The sequence below is a fragment of the Sinocyclocheilus rhinocerous genome, unplaced genomic scaffold (genome assembly GCF_001515625.1).
Source record: "Sinocyclocheilus rhinocerous isolate Xijiao unplaced genomic scaffold, SAMN03320098_v1.1 scaffold1386, whole genome shotgun sequence".
Classification (NCBI taxonomy): Eukaryota; Metazoa; Chordata; class Actinopteri; order Cypriniformes; family Cyprinidae; genus Sinocyclocheilus; species Sinocyclocheilus rhinocerous.
In genome coordinates this window covers 1,360,034-1,372,376 of record NW_015660628.1, presented here as the reverse complement: position 1 = coordinate 1,372,376, position 12,343 = coordinate 1,360,034, and the positions used below count along the sequence as shown (strand labels likewise).

The window sequence follows — 12,343 nt, the reverse complement described above, 5'->3', positions numbered from 1 at the left end:
TTGAAATCGCATCATATGACCCCTTTAAGGTAAAACAACATTATTTTCCGCACTACATTGTTTCTCCTCTATGCTCCACCTTTCTTAAACGCCTCTTTTTACAAAGCTCATCCTTCTGAAAAGCTAGGTGTGCTCTGATTGGCCAGCTATCCAGTGTGTTGTGATTGGCCGACTACCTCAAGCTTGTGATGGAAATGTTATGCCACTTACCATATTGTGATGAGAACCATTACAAACGAGGCATTTGTAGCATCCACTGGGGACATAATTACTGAATGATTTGCACTGTCTTTTTACGTGTTGCGCCGCGTAAACAACCATGTCTGTATTTGTGATCTGAGAAATGACAAACAAGCTGCTACTCTACACTGATCAACTCTCGTTTGAATCATCCGCGGCAAATCCTTTAAATATGAAAACTACTTGCAGGCTGTGAGTCAGCATTTGTCAGAACACCGGCATTGTAGGCTACTCTCCCAGGGAACAGTCCTTGTCCTCTGTAAAATGCGTTGCACACATCTGAATATTTGGTTTGAACTGTTCTGGAACAGTGTTGTAAATACAACTTAACCACTGATTTCTAGTTGTGTTCTCTTTTGGAAGACCAAACAAAGTAGTTTCGCTTTCACAACGAAACACAGCGTCTCCACGACATGGCAGCGGCGGCAACAATACTACAGCGAGAATCAAAGTTACACCTTTCTTTGCGTGAACATTTGGGCGGTGTTATGCAAATCTTCCCACACAGTGACGTAGACATGTGGGAGCGTGTTTAAACGAGGTGTTTTAGGAAGGCGTGGACGAGTATAAAGTATCTCTTTGGGTTTGAGACTTTAGTCTTTGCAACTTTAGGGATCTTATCTATTCACGAACAGCTTGTAACACTTCAAAGAGAAAGGAAAACTTGAAATCGCATCATATGATCCCTTTAATAGGGCAATATGTTATCATTTTTGCCTCAGTTACCAGCTGGTGTCTATTGGACCAAACTGACAATAAGATGGCCTTTGTTCAAACCTGGATCCAGCAGTGTCAAAAGCCTCCATTTAGTAGCATCTTGTTCTGCAGTTAATGCCACATTGCAAGTACTTTTTATAACAAGACTATTAGAAACTTGAGGGATGATCTGGGATGCTACAAATAAACATTCAAGTCCTTAATTTAGTTTTCGTAGGATTTAAATGAAAGTCAAATGACTACTAATGTTGCTTGTATTGTCTTAAGTTAAACATTTACAAATGGTTTTCACTAAGTGGTCTTGGACTTGTTTCATGGAGTTACATTTCTATGCCTTTATCTGGTTTAATGTTTTGCCTTTCTAAAGGTACGCCACATTGTAGCAAATCATAAGTTAAAATTTTGATTTTATAAAGCGTGAGTTTTCCTTTTCTTTGAGGTGAAGGACAAATAGCATCTTATGTACTAACTATAGACAGATATACTCAGAAAAGCTTGTAGAGCAGTGTCCATGAAACCTGAAGTGAGAGCAAAATGTTTTATTTTGTTGCATGTGGACAAAAATGTACATCAACACGTTAATGTGAACTATTACGGTATTACTCAACTGCTTCCAACTCAAGTCAATTTGTGAATGTCCTATTTGTATGATACCGAGTCTATATACTCTCATTATTCATATATTTCTTTCTAATCAGCTCTATGAATTTAATTTATCTTCATAATTATCGTTATAAGATTGAATACTAAAATTATATAAATTTATTTTTGTCTATTCGGTGTTTCATGTTTAGACACACTCGGGGATCCCCCTCTTCTGTTTGACTTATTTGATGCTAAATGGCATTTAATGTTCTCTGAAAGTTAAATAAATAAAAATAAAAAAGGCCACACCCGGGGACCTTTTTACTAGATGCATCGTACCGGAATTAGGTACGTCTTTCAAATGTTCCGTTGGTGCTACATCTTCTTGCTGCCGCTATATGTCTGCCTACAGTGGCAGTCACATTTTCAATGGATAAATTATTATACATTTGTTGAGATGGCAACAATTTGTTTTTGTATATCAGTGAAGTACATATCCAAACAGATTTACCTAAAGCGTCATGGATAATCAAATTGAAACGGTAAGTTACATCTGAGAGCTGATCATTCATGCTAGTTAGCTTCTACATTTTGTTGCCTGCAAAGATTATTTTATTTAGCAAACAACGTTTTGAAACGATTAGGATACATTTCTTTTTAAAATGTATTTTTTATAGGTTTTCTTTTTAAACCTAACGTTAATACTATATTACTGACGTTTTTACTTCTGTAAAATAGTTTTAAATAATGTACATACTGCTAGCAAGCGTATAGATCGTAGAATAAATTGACTAGCGTTCAGAAAGCTTTCTGTCATTTTTGGCATTTGTTTTGACAGTAGTGATTACCACATCTGTATTGTAATAACATTACTTAGATGCTGAGGATGTAGGACTTCACCGTCATATTTAGTAAACAATGAACTCCCTGGTTAATGAACTCTTGGTGAAAAAAAATCCAATCCAGTCAAATTAGTGCCATGTATGAATAAATGTTTCTTCTTGCTGCTCTCCAGGCTCTGTGCTGCTCAGACAGCATTTCCCAGACCTCTGTCACTATCTCAGACTTCTCAGATGAGATTTTACTGAATATCCTGCGATTCATTCCAAGCCATGACTTGATGCTCAATGTGAGTCAAGTGTGCCGGAAACTTCGAACTCTCTGTCTGGACAAGAGCTTGAGAGCCCATGTACACCTTCATAAAGAATACACAGTAAGCTTGAAACACACACACACACACACACACACACACAACACACAACACACACACACACACACACACACACACACACACACGGTCTCTCATGAACTTAAAAGTATTTCTGACAAACAACGGTTTGATTAGGGTGAAGGGATACATTTTTCCCTAAAACATTATATTCCATTTGAGTTTCCAGAACTTCTGAACAGTTATCTATCTTGTCTATTGTGCATTAAAATGTTTTGATGCCTGATCAGGGTTCAACAGTTCTTGCATGTTTGGGCCAGTATTTTTCAGCTTGTCCTGCCAGCATTTTCATTGTTAAATCAAAATCATACATTGATTGAATCATAAATGTAATTTTTTTGTGAATTTATGAACATTTATTTTTACATTTATAATATTGCTTTGCTGATTTTTAAATGTATAATTTGTATGTTTATTTAATATATATTTCAACAATTAATATATTATAATAAGGAAAAAGTTATTAGTTATTATACAATTAATAGCATTTACTGTACAATTAATAAACATGTTAATTATTTTTGTACATTTTTCCACACATAATTACATTTTTTCCATGTACAACAAATGTACATCGAAAAAAATTCAATAATTACTAGGAATTATACTGTTATCATATATTATAATTTTATAATTATATACGAGAGTATAATTAAGACTCCATAAGTTCATAAACACTTTTGCTGGAAAATGATGGCATAGCTAGCATTTAATTTAATTAATTAATAATAATTTATGCATTTAGCAGGCGCTTTTATCCAAAGCGACTTACAGTGCATTCAGGCTATACATATTTTACCAGTATGTGTGTTCCCTGGGAATTGAACCCACGACCTTTTGCGCTGCTAACACAATGCTCTACCACTGAGTTAGAGCTACCACGCAGCTAGATAGATAATTTTACCTGTTTTGAAAGGTTGACAAACAGAATTGGGAACCAAGATCTGAAAATCTTACCTTTGCATTGCTTCCTATTCACAGGCAAACGACAATGCTGTGAAGCAGCTCTTGAAGAACCTTTCCGGCGACATCCAGACTTTAAACCTGAGCGGCTGCTACTGGTTGGCCGGCTCTATGGTGGATCAGGTCACCCGCTGTAAGGCTCTGGTCAGCCTGGACCTTTCAGGCTGTCGATTGACTTCAGTTCGCCTCTCGCATCTGCTGACCTCTCTTCGTTCTCTACGCTCACTGGCATTGGATGTGGGGCCGGGGTTTGACCTCCATCAGCTGAGCGCCGAGGGTAAGTCTGCTTTGGCACGACTGCAGGAGCTCAAGCAGACGTTGTTGACTCCCTCGTATGGCGTGGTGCCGTGCTGCAGTGCCCTACGCTGCCTGCACCTCTATCTAGAAGCCAGCGAGGGCTGGAGGGAAGCGGGCGGTTGCGCGCAGCTGATGGTGGGCCAGAGCAGCGTGCCGCACTATCAGAACCTGCGTTGGTTCTCCGCACGCCTGGCGCCTGGTGAAGTCAATCGCACTCTGTTGTCTCTCTACTTAGCTGTTTTCAGTATGAGAGTCCCAGAGGGTCTTACGGGACTGGTACTGTCTGTGCCGGGCCCCGCGCCTCCAAGGCCGGTTGCAATGACGGCGTTAATGGAGAGCATGGCGTCGACGGTGGGAAACACCGTTAGTGCTCTCCAGCTTCCACGTACGTGGTTGGATGGTGCTATACTTGGGCGGGTCTTGGCGCATGGCTGCCCCTCTTACCTAAATGTCTCACGCTGTTCATCTCCAGGGTTCAACCCTCTACATGTGCTCCTTAGTGCGGGTCGTGACCTCACACCCTTACGGAGTCTCAACTTGCGCGGCTGTGGCCGAGGGCCTCTCGCTGAAAGCTGTGGGAAGGGTGAGGAGGAGATGGATGCAGAGAGCGTCAAAGCACTTACTGAATGTTGCCCGCATCTTATTCACCTTAATTTATCTGCCACGCACTACCACCATGCTCTTCCCGCTGGGCAGGATGGACACTTGTGTGGCGCTTTAGGGCGTCTTGCTGCATTGTGCTCTTTGGCACTTCCGGTGTGTGCCTTGGCACAGTCCCCTCCAGCACCTGTGAACATTCAAGACCCCCACACAGACCTCTTCTCAAGATCACTACTCCTCGGGCTTAAAAAGAGCAGCCGCATTGGTGTGCCCACATATCGACCAACAACCGAGGTCACCGTGGGTCAGGGAGAAGAGCGGCAGGATAGAGGCTTGTGCATTCAGCCTCTGCTTCAAGGTTGCCCGCATCTAGTGGAGCTGGAGCTGATTGGCGCAGGGTTTTCCTCTGCAATGCCGCGGAATGAGCCAGCCATCCGCAAAGACCCTTCCGCGTGTCCCTGGTCCTACAATGTCGGAGATGGTGAGTTAGCTGCTTTGGGAGGGATGAAATTTTTGCGCAAGCTCACCCTCGCTCACTTACCGGGAGTTCTGAAAGGGACAGGACTGATTGAGCTGGTTCAGGGGTGCAAGGACCTTCGTTCGTTATCGCTGGCAAATCTTGGATCTTTAAAGACCATGAACTACACACAGGCTCTGCTGGAGGCTCTTTCCTACTGTACACAACTCAGGGACTGAAGGTAAACACGTATGCAACTATTTAATAATATGATATGCATTTACTGTAACTCACCAGTAGGGGGCAGCATCATAATGACAGAATTGCTGTACGTCCTGCTTTAATAAAAAATAAGCTTTTTTATTTCAGATAAATGCTGATTTTTGGATCTTTCTAGTTATCAAATTCTGTCCTGAAAATTCAATTCAATCTGAATTCAATCCTGAAAAAATGTACTCAACTGTTATTGTAATATTTGTAATAACTGTATATGTAATTATTGATGATAATAATGTTTCTTGAACAGCAAATCAGCATATTAGAATGATAGCTGGTTCAGGGGTGCAAGGACCTTCGTTCGTTATCGCTGGCAAATCTTGGATCTTTAAAGACCATGAACTACACACAGGCTCTGCTGGAGGCTCTTTCCTACTGTACACAACTCAGGGACTTAAGGTGAACGCACACGCCACTGCACACTCCATGCACAAAATCTAGTCAACAATCTATATATATATAATATATATATAAAAAAAAATTTCACTAACCATGCCACAAATAATTTCATGTTAAAACTGTAACTCACCAGTAGGGGGCAGCATCATAATGACAGAATTGCTGTACGTCCTGCTTTAATAAAAAATAAGCTTTTTTATTTCAGATAAATGCTGATTTTTGGATCTTTCTAGTTATCAAATTCTGTCCTGAAAATTCAATTCAATCTGAATTCAATCCTGAAAAAATGTACTCAACTGTTATTGTAATATTTGTAATAACTGTATATGTAATTATTGATGATAATAATGTTTCTTGAACAGCAAATCAGCATATTAGAATGATTTCTGAAGGATCATGTGACACTGAAGACTGGAGTAATGATGCTGAAAATTTTGTTTTGATCACCGGAATAAATAACATTTTAAAATGTATTCAAACAAAGACCATGAACTACACACAGGCTCTGCTGGAGGCTCTTTCCTACTGTACACAACTCAGGGACTTAAGGTAAACACGTATGCCACTATTTAATAATATGTATTATATGCATTTATATAAATGAGTACTTGCAGGACTAACCATTTTACTAGCCAACCAAGTTGCCCGGGCTAATATCTACCTTATGTAAATGATTATGTTTAACCACTTAGTTTGGTCAAATTTGAAAAGATCACATGAACAACCTAACAAAAATTTAAAAAATGCAATTATGAAACTTGCACCATCATATATTAAACTTACAGCTAAATGGCATCTTTCACAATAACATTGACTATGATTTTGTTTTTAATATTTTCATATGAGTGTGCTTGAAAATATAAATTTCTGATAATTTTAAAATTAAAAATGGCTTCATGAAGTTAAAATAAAATACAATGCACAACAGTAACTTAGCTTTTGTTTAGTAGACCATATGTATCTTCTTGATGCATTACTATCAATAAAATAGAATGGAATATTATTTTATAACACGTGTTAATGATGCATTATTTTATAATTCCTAAAAATGTTACTGCTTCACTGGATAGTACATTTTTAGTCTCGTTGGTGAGTGTTCATTTTGGAATTAGAACTATGTGGGTTGAAGAAATAGCTAATATATAAGTAATAATAAAAACAAATTTTTTAATTTATTAATCATTTTAGCAGACTGTTTTAGCCCTATATCTCCTGTATTTATTCAGGCTGGAGCAGCCCTACTTTAATGCAAACGCAGCGTTTTTTGAAGCACTCAGTCAGTGTCACCAGCTGCGGCGTCTGTGTTTCGTTTCTCGACATGGGACCTTCCAGCCCGCCGCTGTGGCATCTTTTATGCAGAGCTGTGCTGAACTCATCATGTAAATAAATGCAGGCTTGGTGAGCAAAAGAGAATTCTTTAAAAACATTAAAAACATTACTGTTCAAAAACGTTTGACTGGTAGTGTAAGTAATAATAATAATACATTTATTAATAATAATTTTTAGCAGACTATTTTAGCCCTATAACTCCTGCTTTTATTTACTGTTTGTATATGTGTAAAACTGCAGGCTGGAGCAGCCCTACTTTAATGCGAACGCTGCGTTTTTTGAAGCACTCAGTCAGTGTCACCAGCTGCGGCGTCTGTGTTTAGTTTCTCGACATGGGACCTTCCAGCCCGCCGCTGTGGCGTCCTTCATGCAGAGCTGCGCTGACGTCATCATGTGCCACATGTTCATGGGTGGTACCCTGGTGGCCTGTAAAACACTGCAGAAAACCCTGCTAGACAGGTTAGTTGCTTTAATGAATTCTTAATAATAAAGACTTTCTTAGTGAGTGAATAATTTCCTGTAACCTGGTGTATGTCAAATATTTACCTGTCCTTTCTCTTCCTCCTGCAGTTTTTCAATATCTCGTCCAGCCCTCAGTGTGGTGATTTACCCTTTACTGCACGAGGATCTGGCCCATGTTATCAGAGGTATGCCACTTTGCCATCTGGACGAGATCACACTTTTCAAAAGCCGTGTCGCTGAAGAGCCCATGAAACAGTGACTGTGACGAGTCGGAATCAGAAAATGGAAATCATGTGGTGGATTATCCTGGGTAATGCTTGACCTGTGCTATTTTCTGACAGACAAGTCAGAATTATGTGTAGGGATTATCCTTTTGTTTATTTAATAAAATATATTAGCAGTCTGGTGAAAGGATTCCGGGAAAACCATTTGTTTTGACTTAAAAGATCATTGAGCTAAATGGACAATCACAACTTTTAATAAGGTCATCGTTTCCCAGTAAAGAGGCAGTGTAAACAAACTCTTTACCTGGTTGAAATGTCATCTTTGTATATGTGCCAAAATAAAGCCTTATTATATCTTCATGCTTTGTGTTCACTGAGATATTCTCTGTCTCTTAGTTTGAGATGCAATAGCCACAGTTTAGGCACATGCCATCTGAACCTAATGAGCAGTTCAGCTTTTTACAACCACTTTGTTGGACCTTTAGATTATCAGACATCTGTTGTTTCTCACAGGTAATAGAAGAGTGAGAGTTCATTAGATCATTGGAGATGTCTGATTTGTGAGCAAATAATTTTGAGTCATCTTTACAATGAAAAGGTTAATATTAGTCACAAAACTGCTTTCAATGAGTTGCTTTGTCTTTCATGAACACATCAAGAAAAGACATACACAAAGTGAGTTGTAATTTGCTGACAGGCATCTGATTGTTTAGAGTTTCCAACTAACTTTTGATATAAAGCCTTTAAGTCTTACAAATAAAGCATTCACAGATTAATATTGTGAAATATTATGTCACAAAATGTCATTAATTACTCACCCTCATGTTGTTCTAAACCCGTAAGGCCTTTGTTCATGTTCGGAACACAAATAAAGATATTTTTGATGAAACCTGAGAGCTTTCTGACCCTGAGTAGACAGACAACTGACACGTTCAAGGCCCAGTAAGGAAATAAGGACATCGTTAAAAAATAGTTAAAATTTACATATGCTATATGTAAAATATGTATTGTGGCTCTTGATCTTGCAGAGAACCTGATACATCATCTCTCCTCCTCTTCATCATGCTGCTGCTTCTTCGTGTGCTGATGCTGTTGCTTCTCTCCGGTGGTTCGGCCAAAGTTGTGCAGAATTTTGAGATTGAATGTGGTTCATTTTTTGCAAATAGAAAATCGCCAAAGGGATTTAATGATTCACAATACAGGCAGATCTGCCAATCTCAAAATAATGTTTTTTATTATGCCACATTCTATGACACTAACAAGAAGATTCCCATGTACTCAGCCTACAAGTTTGAAGGACTAAAGAACTGCACAAGACTAAACGCGTGGTACATTGAACCTCAAGTAAGTGAAATATTACTCTAAATGGGTTCAAGTAATTGTACTATATTACAGTGTAGGGATTTTTATCTTTATTTTTTGGCTGGAGTCATTACAAATTTACTAGTTGCTATTTTTCCTTTTCCTACTATTTGCTATTTATCCTTTTAGACCTTGAAAATATTCTCAGCTAACCTTTAAAGTAAAATAATAAAAAATATATTTATATATATATATTTTTTTTTTTATATAATATTTTTCTCATTTGTATGCATGTGGCTCCCTGTGATGGAATACTTTGTGCAACCTCCTTTGATAACAGCTCAGTCTTCTTTTACACTGTCAAGTTTGAAGAAAACATAAATTACGATCTGAGATCTTTCCAACTAGATTCATCAGATTCTGAGGTCCACATGTTTCTACATTACATTCTTCAAAGTAATCCAAGATCATTCTGTATGAGTAACAAATAATGGGTTAAACAGCTTTGAGGAAACATGAGGATACTAAATCACAAAAAGGCTAATAAAATAAAAGAGAGATTGCTAATATTTTATATGTGAATACGCTACAAAGCTAAATAGCAGAAGTAGCCATAAAGAAGGGTGGTAGTGATGAGTTTGTAATTAATTTTTCTGGGATAAAGAACAACAATAGATTTTGTCTAGAAGTGTTTGTATACTTATTTAAAACGTCAGCCTACAGAGTCTACGTCGCATATTAGTATGATTTTTCTCCACTAAGGTGAACTGTCCTTAAGCTAATGTTTTCAATTGATTCACTATTACAGCTTGACGACAATAATGCACCCCCAAACATGAAACTAGAGAAAGATGTGAAAATACAAGGACTTGGAGACTATCAAGCTCTCAATGGAAACTATGAGAAGTCTGGCTATGACAGAGGTCATCTGGCACCAGTCTTCCAGGCACAGTCACAGAGCTGTGCGGATACCACCTTCACTCTCACCAATGCTGCTCCACAAAACCCCTATTTTAATCGAGGTCAGTGGAGGGTACTAGAAAGAAACATTGCAAAAAATCTGTCTGATCAATGTCTACCAAATAAGTATTCTGTTTACATTGTGACAGGGGTGGTACCTGGTACTAAAAACATAAGCAATAAAGTGAACGTGAAAGTGCCTAGTCATTTCTGGACTGCATACTGCTGCTTAGACAACAATAACAAATGTCAGATCTCAGGAGGGTTTATTGGAGTGAATGAGAACATTACTCCCAAAGACAAATCTGTGAAGGATTTAGAGACAGAGTTGGCAAACCTTTTTAATTTGACATCATTTAATTTGTTTGATAGATCTACAGAACCCCCAGCAAAAAAACAAAGCGAATCAGAAAACAATGAAAATAAGCTCTTTCAAAACAAAGCGCCAGTGAGCTATTGTCTGAAAGAGAAAATTTATCAAATGTTTTCTTTGGTGTTCTTGTTATTTCTGACTAAATGATTAACTGAAACATAACGAAAATCCTTAAGAACTCCAGTTTTAATTATCTAATTATTTAAATTATTAGATGTTTGACTGTAATTAATAATTGAAACAATTATAATGTGTATAAATGGAGTGCATCAAATATTACACCAATATGAAATAAAGATTTTTTTTTTTGGACTCTTTATTGAACAGACATCCATTATTACATTTCCACTATGGCTAGCTAAGCCACCACTCTGACATGGATTGAATCACAATTGTGAGCCTGGACCACAAAACCAGTCTTAAGTCACTGGGGTATGTTTGTTGCACTAGCCAAAAATACATTGTATAATAAACACAAATGTGACCCTGGACCACAAAATGTATTATATTTGTATATTTGTACAATACATTGTATGGGTCAAAATTATCGATTTTTCTTTTATGCCAAAAATCATTAGGATATTAAGTAAAGATTATGTTCCATGAAGATATTTTGTAAATTTCCTACCATAAATATATCAAAACTTCATTTTTGATTAGTAATATGCATTGCTAAGAACTTCATTTGGACAAATTTAAAGGCGATTCTCTCAATATTTAGATTTTTTTGCACTCAGATTCCAGATTTTCAAATAGTTATATCTCAGCCAAATATTGTCCTATCCTAACAAACCATACATCAATGGAAAGCTTATTTATTCAGCTTTCATATGATGTATAAATCTCAATTTCGAAAAATTGACACTTAAGACACAGTTTTGTGGTCCAAGGTCACAATTTACCCAAAGTTTGAGATCATTGTAAGATTATAAAGTTACATTATTACAAAAATTCCATTGAAAAAAAAAAATATGCCAGACACATGTAAAAACGTTTGCATTTGGTGTTTAGAAACTTGTCCCACTCAATCAGTCAATATGAGTTTAATTCAAAATTAATATATTTAGACTGAAATCATTCTAATTACATTTTAAAAATCACTGGAAACGTATCACAAACTCAATATCTGATGTTGATTTGATTTTCCTGGTCAGGTGACAGAAAACTTAAGGGAAAAAACCTAGCTTAAGAAAAATAGGTTTTTAACGGGATGGCGAACAGCAGTGTGAGTAAAATAACATGCCCCACGTTTAAGTCCAAAGTCTGGACCCATGTCGGCTTTTATACCATTGATGCGACAAACAAAATTGACAAAGAGTAAGCGATATGCGAGAACTGCAGTATTTGCATGTGCTTTGAAGCCTTGCAGGTTAAACATTTCATTTACGTGCTGTTCTGACATGCGCTTTTTCTGAGCGCATACACCTGAAGCACACACACACTAAAAAGCCTGTCAAACAGCGCCTGATTACTGGACTAAGTTGTCTTTCGCGTCTGATTGCGCCAATACTGTCAAAACACTGTGACCTATCCCTTTAAAGTTTTTTTGCCCGTAATAATACTCTAAACAAGAAACTAAAACTGCAATCAGGTGGCGGTAAATATCTTTATGAGTCTTTTATTCATTATTCATTCGAACGGCTGATTCATTCAGGAAATCAGTAAACGGCTCTCTTTATGAATGGGCCTTTGAATCACCGGTTCACATGATTCATTCAAAACGCGGATTCATTTGGAAACTACACACCGTTGTGTTGCTCACAGAAGCACAACAATTCTGCTGTGGCTTTATAGGCAATATTTCTGTTGGCAAAACTGAGCAAAAAAGACAATATTGTGTTTAAAATGTAACACAACATTATCTTCTTATTTACTGAACTGCATGATAAAATCACATATATATATAAAATCACACACACAGTATATATATA

General features: G+C 37.5%; 2 protein-coding genes across 3 annotated transcripts; both read left to right on the top strand.

The window, feature by feature from the left end:
- The first annotated feature begins 1,907 nt into the window (after nt 1-1,907).
- On the top strand, nt 1,908-8,107 carry fbxl18 (F-box and leucine-rich repeat protein 18). 2 transcript variants are annotated; one of them, XM_016534648.1, is made up of 7 exons: nt 1,908-2,084; nt 2,558-2,755; nt 3,752-5,206; nt 5,641-5,699; nt 6,249-6,311; nt 7,332-7,550; nt 7,662-8,107. In XM_016534648.1, exons 1-7 carry the CDS (start codon nt 2,064-2,066, stop codon nt 7,810-7,812), a joined length of 2,166 nt encoding a protein of 721 aa, XP_016390134.1. In that variant the 5' UTR covers nt 1,908-2,063; the 3' UTR covers nt 7,813-8,107. The 2 variants fall into 2 exon arrangements, with proteins under 2 accessions (XP_016390134.1, XP_016390135.1); XM_016534649.1 differs by lacking the exon at nt 5,641-5,699 and having other exon boundaries at nt 3,752-5,281; nt 6,265-6,311.
- A 732-nt stretch (nt 8,108-8,839) lies between these two features.
- Nucleotides 8,840-11,570, top strand: LOC107725356 (endonuclease domain-containing 1 protein-like). The gene is made up of 3 exons (XM_016534593.1): nt 8,840-9,121; nt 9,888-10,366; nt 11,567-11,570. The coding sequence occupies exons 1-3, from the start codon at nt 8,840-8,842 to the stop codon at nt 11,568-11,570; spliced, it is 765 nt and encodes a 254-aa protein (XP_016390079.1).
- Nucleotides 11,571-12,343: the final 773 nt, after the last annotated feature.